Below are 19867 nucleotides of genomic sequence, written 5' to 3'. Positions count from 1 at the left end.
TAGCACCATCTGTTGAAAATCATCTGACCATAATTTTAAGAATTAATTTTATACTCTCAATTCTTTTCCACTGATCCTATGTCTGTCTTTATGCCAGAAATAAGAAGTCTGAAGATAGTTGAATATCATTACTTTGGGGAAAAACTGACTAATTTTTGTCAGTTAATACTTAGCATTTAAGTTTTAATGATTAGAAGCAATCTGAACCCAAAATGTAATTTTTTTCTGATCTAGAATGTTTAATAGAACTTGAACCAGTTCTGAGAACATTTGAAGAGATAACTTTTCTTGAAGCTGTTATGCAGCTGAAAAAAACAAAGGTAAATTGCACAATTTACAGTTTACTTATCACTAACTGACTTTGCTTGCCCCTTGCTGTTTACTGGAACTATTGACTTAACCTTCAGTTTAAAGGAAAGTACATAAAAGAAATCACTAACCATAACCGAACTAAAAATTTATGTTAGCAATTTTAGTGCCTGAGTTTTGTAATGAACTCAGGAACTTTATTTTAGTTCTTTTGATAACTTTTTACTAACTACCCCCCCCCTTCTAAATAGGTGCAGTCTTTTCTAGAGCATACTAATTTGTTTCTCCAATTCCTGTTAGATAGAAATGCCTGATAACATTTCCTTTTGACTTAACCTCTTCAGTTGCATGTTTTCTTCTCCCATTTTTGCTTTTTATTCTACCAAATAAAAGTGGATGGAAGATCCTGTTTTCATGGTTATGAAAGGAATCTCCAAACAATTTAAATACTAGGTCCTATATTTAAGACTGTTAAATTTTTGAAGGTTTATTTATTTATTTGAAAGGCAAAGTTACAGAGATAGAGGAGAGAGAGAGAGAGAGAGAGAGAGAGAGAGAGAGAGAGATCTTCCATCCACTGGTTCACTCCAAATGGCTGCAATGACCAGAGTTGGGCTGATCCGAAGCCAGGAGCTTCTTTGCGAACTCCCTTGTGCAGGGTCACAAGTACTTGGACCATCTTCCACTGCTTTTCCAGGCAGGAAGCTGAATGGGAAATGGAGCAGCTGGATTCAAACTGGCATACATATGAGATGCTGGTATTGCAGGCAGCAGTTTTACCCACTATACCACAGTGTCAGTCCCAAAACTGTTAATTGTTATACCTGTATTTCTAATAATGGAAATAGGCAGATGCACACCAGTTTATTAAGTACCCAATTTGTATGAGATGCTTTAAATTCTCATTCTTTAGGACAATCTTATATTTAGGTATTAATTACATTTTAAAAGATGAAGCTCTGAGAGGTAGTAATTTGCTCCAGGTAACCAATTACTATTACACAGAATCCAGTCTTTTTCTGCTGCTCTACACTGTCTCTGCTTCTTGGTTTCTTATCCTCCACCAATTGATTAATTGATTTTTGCATAAATATATAAAATCAAGTAGATTGTATTTTTACCTCTGTATTTCTAATCCCCTCCTATTAAAGTACATACAATGTATTCTTTCAAGTTACAGAGTGCTTCAAGTACTGTTCGCCTATGTGATGAGAAGAAAATGGAATTATCCCTGAACATATCTGTAAATCATGGTCCACAAGAGGTAAATAAATAAATACACACACATACACATACACATACACATACACATACACATACACACACACACACCAAACTCAAAATTTGGGAAGAATATGACAAAAAATTCAGTCTAACGCCTTCTTTTATAGGTGGAAAACTAAAGCCTGGGTAGTATGTAGTATTTGTTAGGTAGCCCATGTAATCTACAACTTTAAACCCAGCTCTCATAATTTTCAGTTCATTGTTCATCACATCAAATAACAATACTGGATTCTTAGTTTGCATTAAGTGCTGCGGCTGAATGATGTTCCTGAAATACCATTGATTACAGTTCTAGTAATATATTATGCCATGTGGTTCTTACCTAATGAGGAAAAAGCCATTTCTGTTGCTTTCCAAAAAATTTCTTAAGTATCATTCATTCAGACTTGTTTCATATTAGTCATTTCTTTTAAGAATATGTATGTTCACTTTACAGATTCAGAAAAGTAATAATTCCTTCAGAAGAACCAAAAAGCATAATACATAGTGTTTGAATCACTTTTATATACACTATCTCATTTGATCCTGTGGTCCACACATGTGGATTTAAAGTAGATAGTACAAATATTACAAATAATAAGTTAGTAATTCTGTGACAAAACTGGAAGATAATTCAAGTTCTCCATTGCTTTTTCCATGGCTTCCCATCCCTAGGGTAATGAGAACAGGCATTTGCTCTAAATCTGTGGTTTTAAATTTCTCATTTACTATTCAAGCCACTGGACAGAGCTTTTAAGATCATGTAGAAAAAAAAACTGAAAAATGATATTTCTGTCTATAGCCATACCACCCTGAACATGCCCAATCTTATCTGAAAAATGATATTTCTAACATAGTTATGGTCTTATCTCCCTATTTGAGTTGATGAGTTTTTGTTGGTTGTCATGTTTGTGTAGGTAGTCCTTTAATTTGTGAGAGTTTTGAGTCATTTGTAATAAGTCAAAAGCAAGTACTTAAAAACTAAAGCTGTGTTGCTTCTGAAATGATTTTTTTAACTGTATGTTTCCTAAGTCTATTTATTTTATCTGTATTTACTCAGGAGTCATGTGGATCCTCTCAGCTCTATAGAAGTGGTGCTTCTCCTGGAACCTCAAGGTCCCTGTCAGCTCCCCAGGACAGTGACTTTGTATCTAGTAAGTTAGTTTTCCAATCATTATTGATCTCTAAGGTTTCTGTCTTCTTTCAAGATCATATTCTTGGCAACCATTGATGGTTTGTGTTGAACGTGTCTTTCATTAGCATTTGTGACTCTTTTTGAAAGATGTGAAAATAGGAGTGGGACATTCAACAAACACATTTAAGTATTAGACGCTATGGAAAGACAAAGGTAAAATGCCATGAGAAAGGAAAAATATTTCTAAATAAGTGTAGTATGAGATATAAAAGTATTTTAAGAGAGATGTGGATTTGGAGCTTTGGTCATACAGTGCAGGAGAATTATTCTTCACAAAGTACTGGCACAACAGCTTGTTTTACAGATTCAGAACCCTCAGGGTAACAGAGCTAGTCGCTGGCAAATCCAAGACCTGAAGCCAGGTGTTTTGCTAAATACTCTCATGTCACTCCACTATACCATGTTGGCATCAAGCCTTCTGGCTAAAGGCTGGACCTGTAGTTATAAAGGGTAAGAATTCTAGGCAAATAAAACAGTACATGGGAAAGAAAAAAAGCAAGAAGCCATAGAGAACAATGAAGGGGGTGAATGAATGAAAGAAGATAAAAGATAAGTAGGGTAGAATTGTCGTGAATTCTAATACTCAGCCAAGTATTTCAGCTTTTTTTTCACTTCATCAGGAAATGACTCTTGAAACATTTTGTGATATGATAAAATTGTTAGGAAGATGCATTCTGGCTGGAATATGTAGGGTGTTTTGAAAGGAAAGCAGACTCTACGTGAGGAGACCAGGTAGTAAGAGTAAGAAATTATAAGAACTGATGCAGAGTAAAAGCAGGGAGGGGTGGTATGAGAGAGATTATAAGGGACTCACTGATAAGACTTTGTAACTTTTCGATGAAGGAGTTAAAAGAGTGGAAACAGGTTTTACCATTAAGATGAATAATTACTTAAGTTTTTTATTATTTTTTTAAATTTGAGCTGCTACTAGTGCAATAGGAGTGATACCCAGTGGGCTGTTGAAAATGCAGGGCAGAATTTTCATGAAGGCAGAAAACTTACACGGATTTGAAAATAGAAATGACAATTGAGACTCTGAAATTGGAAACAATGCCAATGAAGGAAATAGAAGACACACATCATAAACAGATTAAGAGGACACATTTAAAGTGCAGGAGGAGGAAGACACAGAAAAATACAGGACTTTGTTAAGAAGTAAACTTCCATGATTTATACACATAGGACAGACAAGCACAGACAAAAGTACAGTGAAAATATTCAACATAAATCTTTCCTTGCTCTAAAAAAAATATTTACTTGGAGAATTAGGTTCTGAAGCAGCTTTGATAGTGAAAAGATAAAGGCATTACAGCCTTCTATATGACCCACATGTTGATATTTTAGCTAATAGAGATACCTAAGGAATATTCTGCTCTGAATGAAGACGTTATGTTTTACAGGAAAAACACAAGATTATTCTGTGAAGCTGCATCACTGCCCAGTAAATCACAGTTGGGATAGTACTGTTTCTGCATCTCAAAAGGCAACCTTCTGTGATCACAAAACCTCCCCATGTTCTTTAGTAATAATAAATTCACTCTTGACTGAGGGAAATTCAGGTAAGTATTTGCCGTAAGAAACATTGTAAATGGTGCCATTTACTTCATAAATACGTATGGAGTAGATTTGCCATACAACAAGATTTGTCTTTATTTCTTCAGTAAGATAGTATACCTTCTTAAGTAGGAAACCAGTCCAATCCCAGAAGATAGGGATATTAATATGCAAAATATAATAGACTAAAGTGGCATTCCAAGAACATTTAACTTAGGAGAGATTTAATGTATCACTAAAGGTCTTTTTACTGACAACAATATACAAGTATGCATTATATTTGAAACAACGCAAAACCTGAAAAGTAAAATAGTTTTTGCTCCGTTGCTTACAATATATAAAAAGGCAGTACTTGGGGCTGGTGTTGTGGCATATTGGGTAAAACTGCCACCTGGTATGCTTGCACCCTTTATGTGTGCCAGCTTACATTCCAGATGTTCCCCTTCTGATCCAGCTCCCCACTAAATGGCCTGGGGAAAGCAGCAGAAGATGGCTCAAGTGCTTGAGCCCCTGCTACTCATGTGAAAGACCTGGAAAAAGCCCCTGACTCCAGGCTTTGGTCTAGCCTAGCCCCAACCATATGGGGAGTGAATCAATGGGTGGAAGATCTCTGCCTGTCTGTCGCTGTCTCTCTGTAGCTCTCAAATAAATAAATCTTTAATAATAATAATAATAATAATAATAATAAAAGGCAATGCTTTTTCTGGAAGATGAAGGTGATATCCTGAATCTCTGAATGTTTCCTGAAAAATAATAGCAGCACCCAAACCACTAATGTTCCATGCTGGCACAATCATGGGAAAATTTGGTTTATGCCTTATTTATTTTTCATGTGATTTTACTCATTGCTGTAATCTGTCATCACCATGTTAACTGTTCATCCATTCCTTGTCTACAGAACGTGTGCAGCCTGGTATAGCCCAACAGTGGATCCAGAGCAAAAGGGAAGAAATTGTAAACCAAATGACTGAAGCGTGCCTTAACCAGTCACTAGATGCCCTTCTATCCAGGGACTTGATCATGAAGGAGGACTATGAACTTATTAGTACCAAACCCACAAGGACCTCAAAAGTCAGACAATTACTGGACACTTCTGACATCCAAGGAGAAGAATTTGCCAAAGTTATAGTTCAAAAGTTGAAAGACAACAAACAAATGGGTCTTCAGCCATACCCAGAAATACCTGTGGTTTCTAAATCACCATCTTTAAATTTACTTCCAAATAAAAGCTTATAAATGAATCTTTTTCAAGAAGAAAAGTCAGTTTATAAAAGGATATTTATCTCTGTTGCCTTGATACTGTTTTTTATTAAATCCAGTAGAGTATTAGTGCTTTACTGAAGATTCTTCCTTAAGTAAATATTAGTCTCCTTCCATGACGTTGCAGTATTTTTTAAATTAATATAAGTAACAAGTTTGCATTTTGCTACACAGTTCACTTTTTATGTCTTTCGTTAATTGAAATTTTTTAAGTGGAATAATTGTATTCTAGTACATAACCATGCCTTAAGATATCACGTGCTTCTACTAGAAGCCATTTTCACATTCACTTTCTTTGCAGATTATTTATTACTTGTCTAAGATGCAGTTTGACTTTATGAATTATGTGCCCTTTCCAGAGATAATACAGTGTTCATATTTTATAACCCCAGGATTAAGTCCTCTAAAAGCTCATTTATTTTAAATTCCTATATTCAGTTGTTTCAGAGACTACAAAGTACATAAAGAAAAAATTAGCCTTTTAACACCAGTTATCTGTCCCCATTTTTAATTTCAGTCTTCCCACTGTCATCAACAAAGCTCATCAAAATCACTATCCTATGTGTACGAATGTATCCTCTGGCACCCTTCTTCCTGCTGATATTTAAAATATATACTCATCTGGGAGAAGACCTTTCCTTAACATTATCACTATTGTTTATCATAATGCAACCTGCTTTTTGCAGTTAATCGCATAGCTTGTACAGCCCTCCAGATCAGATAGCGATCTGAGGCATTCTTTTTCGTTGTTGCATAATTTCTAAGCTGCGTTTTTTATTTTATTTTCTTGTTCATGCCAAGGTTACCTCAAACAATAAAGGTACAATGGGAGCTCTTCTTTTTTTTCTTTTTTGTTTATAGGTTCTATTACTAAATAAAAATCTACAAGGAATAGCCTTTTTCAGAGAAATGTTTAGCAATCAGCAAATAGAGATATACAATAATTTGAAAGTATAAAACTTTCAAGAATAACATGTTGAGGAGATTAGATGGAACTGAAGCAATTAGACATTTTATAAAAATTATAAATATTTGAATCTTCATTTTGGAGTTTGACATTAGTCCCGGAACCTCTTTTTGCTTGGGAAATGCAGACGTTTATAAGGAAAAATGAAAACTACATGCAGGAGTTTCCTAATAAGCTTTAGGATATTTTGAGATAAAGATTTAACTTGGGATATAAGTAGAAAAAATATTTTCTAGGCTTTCCATTTTCACTACACATATTCTTTAAAAATTATTTTGAATACTAATGGCTTCAAATTTAATTTTATGCTGACAATGTATATTTGGCTTAATAAAATCAAGAACTTCACCCAGCTTTTTCTATTTTCTACAAAGAAAAAACTCATAGTCTGTATGCTTCTGGCCACATGCTTACCAGCCATTTTCATAATTTAAGACAGATGCGTGGTTACCCATCACCATAACTCTGCAAACTTTTTTTTTTTATTATTTTTACTTAAAAGAGTTACACAGAGAGAGAAGGAAAGGCAGAAAGAAGTCTCCCATTCACTGGTTCACTCCCCAATTGGCCACAACGGCCGGAGCTGCACAGATCAGGAGCCAGGAGCTAGGAGCTTCTTCCAGATCTCCCACACGGGTGCAGGGGCCCAAGGGCTTGGGCCATCTTCTACTGCTTATCCAGGCCATAGCAAAGAACTGGATTGGATATGGAGCAGCCAGGACTCGAACCGGTGCCTATTTGAGATGCCAGCACTGCAGGCAGCGGTTCTACCCGCTATGCCACAGCACCGGCCCCTGCAAACTTTTCTATAAGAATGACAATGTATTGATGAGTAAGAAGAGAGTGTAAAGGACCAAGATGAATATACAATGAGTCTTCATCCCTTCACAGAGATTTCATTATGACATACAGGTAACAACAATGATGTTTAGAAGAAGCTGAGACAAAATGTGCTACATAGGACCAGCTGGTATTGAACAGAGTCTTGCTCTTTCTTAATATTTCTTTAATGAATAGTTCAGTAGGAGGAAAGCATGAGAAGGGAAGAAATTTCCTTTAAATTACATTTCCCTAAGTGTACTGCAGGGACAGCTACTGTTTTTTTTTTCTTTTTTTTTTTAACTTTTATTTAATGAATATAAATTTCCAGTGTACAATTACAATGGCATCCCCCTCCCATAACTTCCCTCCCACCCGCAACCCTCCCCTCTCCCCCTCTCTCTCCCCTTCCATTCACATCAAGATTCATTTTCAATTCTCTTTATATACAGAAGATCAATTTAGTATAAAGATTTCAACAGTTTGCACCCACATAGAAACACAAAGTGAAACATACTGTTGGAGTACTAGTTATAGCATTAAATCACAATGTACAGTACATTAAGGACAGAGATCCCACATGAGGAGCAAGTGCGCAGTGGCTCCTGTTGTTGACCCAACAAATTGACTCTCTAGTTTATGGTACCAGTAACCACCCTAGGCTGTCATCATGAGTTGCCAAGGCTATGGAAGCCTTCCAAGTTTGCCGACTCTGATCATATTTAGACAAGGTCATAAAAGACAGAGTGAGGATAGTAACCAATGATCCTAAGAGTGGCATTTACCAGGTTTGAACAATTATACAGCATTAAGTGGGGAAGAGGACCATCAGTACACACAGGTTGGGAGTAGAGCCATTGGTGGTAGAGTAGAGGTTATGATTACAAAGGAATGAGGCCCAAGTGTGCTAGACAGGGTCTAGAACAAAGGACAGAGTCATTATTAGAGGAGCTAAGAAAGGTGCTGTCTAAGCTACAATTAAGTTTTCTGATTGAGAGGCAAATAGAACCTGATAGAAGGGGCTTGATAATAATCTGGTGGGCTTTAGGCCTTGTAAGTTAAGAGGCACAGACCTACCTATATCTTCACATGGGGTATATCCTAAGGGAGGTGTGAACCTCCTAGGGGAAGGCACTCTGTTGACTTTCATTACTTGGCTGGCCTGGGAGGAGAGCTGGCCAGGTAAAGGCAGGTGGCATCTCTAACAAGAAATTTACAGTTCTGCCTGCAATGTTGCTGACCCTAGTTGACCACACCCTCAGCTGCAGTGGTCACTTTGGAAGTTGGGCTGAGTGAAGGGCTTTTCAGCTTAGAGCCAATAAGATCTGTGGCTCTGACCTGGGCATCCTTCGACTCCAGGGCAGGTCCATTTCCAGTGATCCAACTCTTGGCAGAGCTGCCAGGGCTCTTCACAAGCTGACTTCTGCTGAAGCCCAGGCTTACCACATTGAAAGCCACTGCAGTGGACTGGCCTGTTGGGTCTCCTTGAGGGCAGATCACTGTACAGATCAGCCATTAATAGGCCTGCCACCCATTGCTTCTGATGCCTAGCTTTCTTTTCCTCCTGGTTTGTGTTCAAGCAGACCAGAGGATGCAAGTCAAGGGAGTGCCCAAGTCCCATCTCTAATCTTCAGTGGCCTGAACTACAAGTCTATAGTCACAGGCATGTTCTGTAGTAGTTTTTCTAAGGTAGACAATGCCCATGAGGAAAATTATGTTCTCACTTAAAAACTTTCTTTCCCTTTGGTCTGAAAGGGAGGTTTTTTTCTACTTACTGTATACTTCGCTGATGGCGAAGTGAATCTAGCTATGAGATTATAATTTAAGCTCTTATTTTGGCTATGCTATTACAGAAAAATGTTAGCCATCTCTTTTATAAGGTCTAAAGATTAAATTGTGCGTCCTACAGATTCCTTCATAATAGAATTAGTTTCCTACCTTGAAGAGAATAGAGAAATGAAAGAACAAGTTGGGCTTAGAATAGAGAAATGAGGGAGCAAGTCCTAGATCGCTTGCTGACAATAGCAATATCACATGAATACTTAGCAAACCGTTTCAACCATTAGATAACAACTTAAGAAAACATTTACCAGAAGGTCCAATGCCTTCTAGAAATTTTAAGAATCATGTATTTGAAAACACCTCTTAAATATCTAACATGGTGTAGTTTGTTTAGCCAGTAAACTTAAGCACAACCATATAAAATGTTTTTAGTTTCTTTCTACCAACAAGTTTAAAACATATGATACACAGATTCAGATCACACAAATTAAAATGTATCTTTGATTGATTTTAGCAGCTTAAATTTATGGACAATCTTATCTATAAGCCATTTAAAATAAAACTCTTAATAAAATTTCCCCATGTGGACATACAATATGTACACACATATAACATAGCATAATAGACCAATATAGCAATTTTAATAATAGCTTTTAAAATCTTTAACTCTTTTTGTAGATTGCCAATTGATTTGAATTGCTTTTTCTTCTTAGTAACCTCAGTTAACCATACTTTCTCTCAGTTGGTACTGTTAATACATTATTGGCTTCATCTGTTTACAGAGCCATCCCAAAGTACTGAATACAATAGAAGTGGCTGGAAAAAGTCCATAGGAACCTATAGGAGGACAGCTAAACACAGAACCAACAATGCTTTAGTTTTATGAGCAGCAAATCATATATAACTGTGGATGGCAAAAGACTTTAAGTCGCCATGTTTAAAATTATAAACTCATCAACCAACAAGAGGCACTTGCTTACTTCACAGTATTTTTGAAAGCTCCTGTAGGATTTTACAAGTATTTAACCCTTTAGGCCTCTGGGGCTTTCTCATTAAGATAACTATCATGTCTAGTAACACAAAATCATTAGACTTTTTAATTCTCAAACATTTGTATTAATAGCATTTTCCATTATAGAAACTTAAAGTTTGGTACCACACCACATCTTGACAGTCCTTCTAATATAATCCAAATCCAGATTGTTTGAAACTTTGATTTTTTGAATGCCTGTCAAGAATGCTAAGAAGGCTCAAAATCCAAAATATCTGGTTGAAATAAGATTCCTTAAAATCATGACATAACATAGACCAAATTTGATCATTGTTACAAGGTGATTATTCAAATCTTTGAAAATAAGCACATATTTATATAACCCATAGCTCTTAATAAAAATTCAGCTGTTTTTGAACAATTAGAATTTAACAGACATCAAGAGAACATAATAGATTACTTTACCACATTGCTTTAACAGAGCATCAGAGTTTAATTCTATGTCACAGAGAAATTGAGCTTCCTGTGATCTTTTGCTGTGAGGTTTCCTTCCTTTACCTTCTTTCATATTGGTGACCATGTTTCTGTGTTTCTGTGTGTAACACATCTTTAAGCATCTTTTGCAGGGCAGGATGAGTGGCAACATATTCCTTCAGTTTCTGTTTGCTATGAAAAGTCTTTATTTCACCTTCATTCACAAATGAGAGCTTTGCAGGATATAATATTCTGGGCTGGCAGTTTTTCTCTCTTAGTACCTGGGCTATGTCTCGCCATTCCCTTCTAGCTTGTAGGGTTTCTGATGAGAAGTCTGCTGTGAGTCTAATTGGAGATCCTCTAAGAGTAATCTGACGTTTCTCTCTTGCACATTTTAGGATCTTTTCTTTATGTTTCACTGTGGTGAGTTTGATTACATCATGTCGTGGTGAGGATCTCTTTTGGTCATGTTTATTAGGGGTTCTGTAAGCTTCCTGTACTAAGATGCCTCTGTCCTTCTCCAAACCTGGGAAATTTTCTGCTAGTATCTCACTGAAAATGCCTTCTAATCCTTTCTTCCTCTCCATGCCTTCAGGAACTCCTAGAACCCGAATATTAGGTTTTTTAATAGTATCCTGTAGATTCCCGACAATATTTTTTAGATTTCTAATTTCTTCTTCTTTTCTTTGGTTTGGCTATTTCCTTTCTTGTTCTCTGTCTTCTAAGTCTGATATTCTCTCTTCTGCTTCGCCCATTCTGTTTTTAAGGCTCTCTATTGTGTTTGTCATTTGATCTATTGAATTCTTCATTTCATTATGATTTCTCGTCACTATCACAGTTTCTTGTTCTACTAGTTGTTTCATTTCATTTTGATTCCTCCTTAATATTTCATTTTCACGAGAGAGATTTTCTATCTTGTCCATTAAGGATTTCTGTAGTTCAAGAATTTGTTTTTGAGAACTTCTTAATGTTCTTATCAATTTTTTGAGATCCGCTTCTTGCATTGCTTCTATCTCATCATCTTCATAATCTGAATTAGGGTGTCTTTTTCATTTGGGGGCATCATAGTGTCTTCCTTGTTCTTGTTACCTCGGTTTTTGTGTTTGTTGTATGGCATGTTGGAGATATTTGGTTTCTTCACTGTGGTGTTTTTTCTTGTTATACTATGGCTGTATATTAAGTGGACTGTCTGCTTTCAGTGGAGCCTTAGAGGCTTGAGATGAGTGTGTCCTGAGAGCTGTGTTTGGTTCCTCAGGTTTGAGGGTGTGTCAAATGTCAGGGACAGCTACTGTTAATGTGATCATGAGTGTACCTCAGAAAGTGTGTAAAGTGGAATTAAAAAATAAGATCGTGAAATCCATGCATATGAAAGGTCTTCATTTATTTAAAATGCTTGTTATGAAGAAACTGCATGGATTTCAAAAACAAATTTTGCAGCAAATTTAATTTCATTTATCTATGAACTTTTTGAAGTACTTGTATTTTAGGGAATGTGCAGACAGCACTGAGTAGATATTTGAATCACATAGGAAGGACATTCTTGTCAGCTGTTTTTTCAAGACTTCTAATTGAGTAAAGGTGCTTTTTAAATTCTTGTTAGCAAAAACTAGGCTCAGACTCAGACCTTCACAAACAATAGCAGAATTTAAAATTAAAATCTAAAATTTATTTTGAAAAATGCCTTTATATGATAAATGGTACTGTTTTTCTATTTATAACACATAGGTTTTATAACATTCAAGTTGGAGAATCTGAAGTACTGTTTAGTAAATAAGTAGTTCATGAATATGTCAATATTCATGGGAGAAATACAGACTAAGATTAAATCATTCTAGGAAAGGATCTAATAATTTTTTAACTATATAGCACTAGAAAATGCTAGATATGGCCTTTTTAATTTTATTTAAGTTATACAGGTTTCATATATTTTGTATATACAGATTTAGGAACATAGTGACACTTCACCCCATACCGTCCCTCCTGCCCATGCTCCAACCCTTCCTCCTCTTCCCTCTCACATTCCCACTCTTAATTTTTACTAAAATCTATTTTCAGTTTACTTAATTATTGTATAGTTAACCCTACACGAAGTAAAAGAGTTCAACAAGTAGTATGAAGAAAGAAAAAACACTTCCTCAATTGAAGAGACAAGGGCTATAAACAATCATTGAATCTCAAAATGTCTATTTCACTCAATATGGCCTTCTTTATAGTGTATTTTAAGACAGTGCTACCCGGAAATGTAGTCCACAGATCAGCTGCATTAGCATCACCTACAACTAATGGAAAGGCACTTTTATGGGCCCTATCTCAACCTACTGGATCGATCATGGAGAATGAGGTCCAGGAATCTCTTTTAATTTTTCAAGCAATTTTTAACCATGTAAAGTTCAAGAGCCTTTGTTTTTAAAAATACTATAGAATTCTGCATAAAATAATTTTTTCTTAAGGTTCATAATCTATTTTCCTTCTGTTTGGGTACCATACTTGTCTTTAGAATGTACAGTCTCAATTATGGTTTGATTTAGAAAATTTTACTTTTGTTTAAAATTGCCCCAAACAATTTTAGTTATGTTTTGCATTTTGGAAAGGTTGCAATAATCAAACTAATAGAATCTGTAGCTAAGTTGTTTAAGGGGGAACTTCAGAAGAGACAAACACTTGAATTATGACAGCAAGAGAGTTGAGCTGATGTAGGAGGAATAATGTAAGAAGAATAAAAAAGACCCAATTGTGCTGAAAGTTACATGAAAGAATTGGCAAAGCTATGAACCCAAGGGTGCAGGCATCAGCAATTTCATGCAGTGGGGCTGGTTTTTGTTTCCCTCTATTCCTAAGCCCACCTAATTTGCCCACCCTAATTTGTGAAGAAAAAGTATGGCCAGTTGGGATAGAAGGGAAGTCAGTGAACTTGCACAAAGAGCCATATTCACAAACATCTTGGTTTCAGAAATTTGTTTCTTCTCTCTAAAATCACACCTCTCATCTCCCCAAAGCCTCCTGCTTCATCTCTACTATGTCACTTATCTTCCACATCACACATCCAGGTTTTCATTAAAGAGCAAAATTGCCTTGCTTGACCTGTTTATCCTATCCAGTATCTTTCTTGAAAATTATTCTAAATTGCTTCTATTTGTTACTAGCACTTTCTTTCTATGTCATAGAATTAATAAATAAGTCAAAAGAAACAATTTATATGTATGATGCTTCAATTTCCTCTATGATAAAGATGTTAATAGACACCTATCTCCTGGTTGAACACTGAAGGGAAAACTTGTTACCTCTTCAGGCAACTTATTTCATTTTCAGACAGTAGCATTTTTACTTTCTTTTTTTTTAACTTTTATTTAATAAATATAAATTTCCAAAGTATAATTCTTGGATTATAGTGGCTTGTTCCCCCCATGACCTCCCTCCTACCCGCAACCATCCCATCTCCCACTCCTCCCATCCCATTCACATCAAGATTCATTTTCTGGACCTGCCCTGGAGTCGAAGGATGCCCAGGTCAGAGCCACAGATCTTATTGGCTCTAAGCTGAAAAGCCCTTCACTCAGCCCAACTTCCAAAGTGACCACTGCAGCTGAGGGGATGGTCAAGTAGGGTCAGCAACATTGCAGGCAGAACTGTAAATTTCTTGTTAGAGATGCCACCTGCCTTTACCTGGCCAGCTCTCCTCCCAGCCCAGCCAAGTAATGAAAGTCAACAGAGTGCCTTCCCCTAGGAGGTTCACACCTCCCTTAGGATATACCCCATAGGTAGGTCTGGGCCTCTGAATTTACAAGGCCTAAAGCCCACCAGATTATTATCAAGCCCCTTCTATCAGGTTCTATTTGCCTCTCAATCAGAAAACTTAATTGTAGCTTAGACAGCACCTTTCTTAGCTCCTCTAATAATGACTCTGTCCTTTGTTCTAGGCCCTGTCTAGTGCACTTGGGCCTCATTCCTTTGTAATCATAACCTCTACTCTACCACCAATGGCTCTACTCCCAACCTGTGTGTACTGATGGTCCTCTTCCCCACTTAATGCTGTATAATTGTTCAAACCTGGTAAATGCCACTCTTAGGATCATTGGTTACTATCCTCACTCTGTCTTTTATGACCTTGTCTAAATATGATCAGAGTCGGCAAACTTGGAAGGCTTCCATAGCCTTGGCAACTCATGACGACAGCCTAGGATGGTTACTGGCGCCATAAACTAGAGTGTCAATTTGTTGGGTCAACAACAGGAGCCACTGTGCACTTGCTCCTCATGTGGGATCTCTGTCCTTAATGTGCTGTACATTGTGATTTAATGCTATAACTAGTACTCAAACAGTATGTTTCACTTTCTGTTTCTATGTGGGTGCAAACTGTTGAAATCTTTATACTAAATTGATCTTCTGTATATAAAGAGAATTGAAAATGAATCTTGATGCAAATGGAAGGGGAGAGGGAGTGGGAGAGGGGAGGGTTGCGGGTGGGAGGGAAGTTATGGGAGGGGGAGGCCATTGTAATCCATAAGCTGTACACTGGAAATTTATATTCATTAAATAAAAGTTTAAAAAAAAGATTCATTTTCAATTACCTTTATACAGAAGATCAATTTAGTATATACTAAGTAAAGATTTCAACATTTGAACCCACACAGAAACACAAAATATAAAGTGCTGTTTGAGTACTAGTTATACCGTTAATTCACATAGTACAACACATTAAGGAAAGAGATCCTACATGGGGAGTAAGTGCACAGTGACTCCTGATTGATTTAACAATTGAAACTCTTGTTTATGGCGTCAGTAATCACTCGAGGCTCTTGTCATGAGCTGCCAAGGCCATGGAAGCCTCTTGAGTTCACCAACTCAGATCCTATTTAGACAAGGCCATAGTCAAAGTGGAAGTTCTCTCCTCCCTTAAGAGAAAGGTACCTACTTCTTTGAGGCCCATTCATTCTACTGGGAGAAATCCGGTCATTTGCAACAATTGGAAGAATCTGGAAAACATCATGCTGAGTGAAATAAGACAGTCCCAAAGGGACAAATATCCTATGTTCTCCCTGATCTGTGACAACTAACTGAGCACCTAAAAGGAAACCTCTTGAAGTGAAATGGGCACTGTGAGAAACAATGACTTGATCAGCCCTTGTCCTGACTGTCAAGGAACAACTTAATACTTTATTCCCTTTAGTATTTTTTTTGTTCTACTCAATACCATTGGTTGAACTCTTTAATTAACACACAATTATTCTTAGGTGTTTAAATTTAACTGAAATGTGATCCCTGTTAAATATAAGAGTGGGAATAAGAGAGGGAGGAGGTGTACAGTTTGGCACATGCTCAATCGGACTTATCCCTAATGGTAGAGTTAGAACGTGCCAGGGGATTCCAACTCAATCTTATCAAGGTGGCATGTACCAATGCCATCTCATGAGTCAAAGTGATCAGTTTCAGTTCACAACTGAACATAAAGATAGGATTAAGAGTCAAAGGTATCACACAAACAAGACTAGTATCTGCTAATACTAACTGATAGAATTAAAAAGGAGAGAACGCAGGGAGTGCAGTGGAGGATGGCCCAAGTGCTTGGGCCCTGCACCCCATGGGAGACCAGGAGAAGCACCTGGCTCCTGCCATCGGATCTGCGCGGTGTGCCGGCTGCAGCACGCCTACCGCGGCAGCCATTGGAGGGTGAACCAATGGCAAAGGAAGACCTTTCTCTCTGTCTCTCTCTCTCACTGTCCACTCTGCCTGTCAAAAAAATAAAAAAATAAAAATTAAATTAAAAAAAGGAGAGAACGATCCAACATGGGAAGTGGGATACACAGCAGTCTCATAGAATGGCAGATGTCCTAAATAGCACTCTGGCCTCAGAATCAGCCCTTAAGGCATTCGGATCTGGCTAAAAAGCCCAATGAGAGTATTTCAGGCATTGAAAGCCAAGACACTGTGGCATTTTTACTTTCTTACACTGATTTAAAAATCTATTTCTCTGTAATATATATTTGGTCTTGGTTCCAAATATTGAGAGAGTACATAGGGCAAATCTAATCCCTCAAGTATAACATAGCTCTTTATGTATTTACAGGCAACTCTTGTGCTAATGGTTCCAGGAAAGTCTCTACCCTCTTAAGGTTAATAGACAGGGTCCAAATTCCTCTTAATACACTGTATCTGTAACTCAACATGATGCTCCTAATTAGGTCTGACAAGAACAGCTGAGGAGTCCTTTACACTTAAATAATATACTGAACGTGCATTTTTCAGTGATTAGGTTGAATTAATATTTAACAGCTTAAAATCCTTTGTCTTTTACATCTGTTATTTCTCCTTATTTTTCCTTTTTGCACTTGAGGATTTCCATTGGGTTTTTAGGTGAATATACAATCATTTGCCTTTATTTTTCTTAAATTAATTTTTTCTAGATGAATCCTTAGTTCTAATAATTCAATGTTTTTTCTTCCTAAATCTGGAATCCTGCAGTTTGTCATCCACAAATAAAATCAGCTTGCCTATCATTTTCATCCGAGTTTTCTAAATAAAATGTTAAATCTAAAGAGAAAGTCTACAAAATGTCATAAGGCTTCCTTGCAACTTGACAAAGTTCAATTAATTATCACTATTTAGTGTTTAAGTGTAATCATTCACCTAATCACTAATTAATATAACTGAAATATTTATAGGCTGCTTAAATTTTGTAATGCCAAAGAATATAGGACCCATAAGTTTAACCTGAATAAGCTTTTGTTTCATCAGTTTTAAAACACTGACTTGTTTTTTCATCTAATATGTATATTTCAATGTCTGCCTCCTTTTTCTGCTGAGTACATTAAAATATTAAAACAGGAATTGCTGCCTCCTCTCCTTATATAAAAACAACATGATGTTGCTGAGGCTCTGCTTATGAAATCCAGTGCAAGGCATTTACATGTCAAAATCCCATGACTCAGGAACACCAAATTCATGAAGAATCCCAGATTTGGGGCTGGCACTGTGGCATAACTGGTAAAGCTGCCTCCTGCAGTGCCGGCATCCCATATGGGCACCAGTTCAAGTCCTTCATGCTCCACCTCCAATCCAGCTCTCTGCTATGGCCTGGGAAAGCAGTAGAAGATGACCCAAGTCCTCAGGCCCCTGCACCTATGTGAGAGGCCCAGAAGAAGCTCCTGGCTCCTGGCTTCAGATAGGCTGAGGTCTGACCATTGCAGTCATTTGAGGAGTGAAACAGTGGATGGAAGATTCTCTTTCTCTCTCTCTCCTCTCTCCTCTCACTTTCTCTCTCTCTCTGCCTCTCTGTAATTCTGCCTTTCAGATAAATAATTAAATCTTTAAATAAATTTATAAGTAAATCTTTAAAAAAAGAAACAACCAGAAAGCTAGAAAAACATAAGTATGGTCTCCCCAGAACCTTTATGATCTTGAAAAAATTTCAACAGTCCCACTAACCAGGATGTTTGTTATGGTAGATAACCAGTTTAAACTTCTAGCTTATGTATTCTGTATTTGATTCCTTTTTGTGCATATTTAGAGACTCAGAGAAAAGAGGGAAACTACCAACAACAGAGCCTCCCAAACTGCCCACTGCTAGCTTGGAGCAGCTTCCCTTCACTCAGGTCTTACACTGCTGAGCCTTTCCCATCTCACTCCTTCCTTCTCACTTGTATCTGATATACTCTGCCAGTGGTTTTCAACCCTCAGTGAAAGACATGAAAAAGAAGGATGTTCTCAGTTCTCAGGATCAAGCCTCTTAGGAGGAGCTCTCTCGGAGAACATCTGCCTCTCTATTGACTAGACAGGCTGGCAGGGCAAAGAGAAATTTCTGCACACTGCAACTGTGGGAGTCTTGTGTGCTGAGACCATGGGGACTCAGTGGCTACTTGAGGAGGTGCAGGATGTAGCTAGGTCTCTGGGCAATGACTGGGTGCAGCTCCACATGCTCGGAGTTCCTTGGTTGCCTAGAGCAGGGTGTTGAGGTCAGGAACTGTGCTCATAATGAGGACTGCAAAGATCATTTGTGTGGTTCACACAGATGCACAGAACACACTGAGGGTTAACAGTCAGGCATTAACAAAACACCAGACCCAACTCGGGTATTACCCTGGATACTCACACCACCCTGGAACACTGACTAGAGCCACCTTACCACACTCATCACACAGCTCTTGGAATTAACTGGAAGTACAGACATTCCACTAAGCCTCAGAGACTTAGCTCAAAGATAAACTCAACCAGAGGAAAAAAACAAAAATCAACTCCACAAATGCCTAAAAACAAATACAGAAATTCAAGAAACAAGAATAAGGAAAAGGGTTACTCAAGATGGTAGAGTAGGGCTGGAGCTTGCTGCTCTAGTCTAGGAAAAGATGGTTTTTAAAAAGTGGAAAGAGTGCAGTCTCAGGGAAGAGTTAGGAAGAAAACAGCTTAGGAAACTCTATGCAAATTGGAGGGACACAGTGGGCCTACCTATGTGGAGGGCATGCACAACTCAGGACCCTAGCAGCTGAGAACCTCTGCACCAGTGTTGGAGAGTAAGGTGAGACCAGACTGCAGCAGCCCAAGCCACTGGTGGAAAAGCTGCAAGAAGAGCCTAGAGGGAATCCAGCTTGGAGCCCTGTGGGGGATAGTGTACCTGCCAAACTAGAGGAGTAAAAAACGGGGGGGGGGGGCATGTTTTCTCTCACCCCGATAACCCTGCAACAGTGTCCATTAACAAGCTGATAGTAGCCAACATTTTTGGACATACATAATAGCTAAGCAAGCTCGTATCCCCACCCAGCAACCAGCCAAGTGGAGACTCCTGAATCTGAAGAACACACAGGGCTGAGTGTTAGTGACTGTAGGAGATTTGTGTGCCGGGACTGTGAAAACACTGAGGCCATAGAAAAGGACTCGGGCTGTGGCTGGGAATTCAGGCAATCACTGTGGGAAGCTCCACATGATCAGAGCTCTCTGGTTACCTGGTGAAGGACATTGCTAGGGAATCTGAGCATACACTGAGGACTGCACAGATCCTTTGTGTGGTCCTTGTGGCAGAGCAGATGAATAATAGACCCACTGGGGCTAGCGCACAAGCACTAGTCTCCTTTGAGGAGAGGAGCTCAGATGAGTCTATGCCAACAGACAAGAACAAACGTCACCCCAATTTAAAAAAAGATAGACAGAGATTTGTCACACCAAACCTAGGAGTATCACCTCAGACACACACTTAACACTGGAGCATGGAATAGAGACCTGGGCCACAAATACCACATGCCTCTAGGTACTCCCTGAAAGCAGA

General features: G+C 37.8%; 1 protein-coding gene across 3 annotated transcripts in view; it reads left to right on the top strand.

Annotated features, from left to right (window-relative positions):
* The window catches only part of RIPK2 (receptor interacting serine/threonine kinase 2), a 29697-nt gene extending 24000 nt beyond the window's left edge, over nucleotides 1–5697 (top strand). For 2 of the 3 annotated variants that reach the window (XM_062188285.1, XM_062188287.1), the window contains exons 7-11: nucleotides 235–320; nucleotides 1484–1573; nucleotides 2633–2726; nucleotides 4168–4326; nucleotides 5220–5697. In XM_062188285.1, the coding sequence (XP_062044269.1) occupies nucleotides 235–320; nucleotides 1484–1573; nucleotides 2633–2726; nucleotides 4168–4326; nucleotides 5220–5557 (767 nt within the window). In that variant the 3' untranslated portion in view covers nucleotides 5558–5697. The remainder of the gene's footprint in view (nucleotides 1–234; nucleotides 321–1483; nucleotides 1574–2632; nucleotides 2727–4167; nucleotides 4327–5219) is intronic. The other variant, XM_062188286.1, reaches the window with a different exon arrangement.
* Nucleotides 5698–19867: the final 14170 nt, after the last annotated feature.

The sequence above is a fragment of the Lepus europaeus genome, chromosome 4, assembly GCF_033115175.1.
Source record: "Lepus europaeus isolate LE1 chromosome 4, mLepTim1.pri, whole genome shotgun sequence".
Lineage (NCBI taxonomy): Eukaryota > Metazoa > Chordata > Mammalia > Lagomorpha > Leporidae > Lepus > Lepus europaeus.
This window is presented reverse-complemented; position numbering and strand designations above follow the sequence as displayed.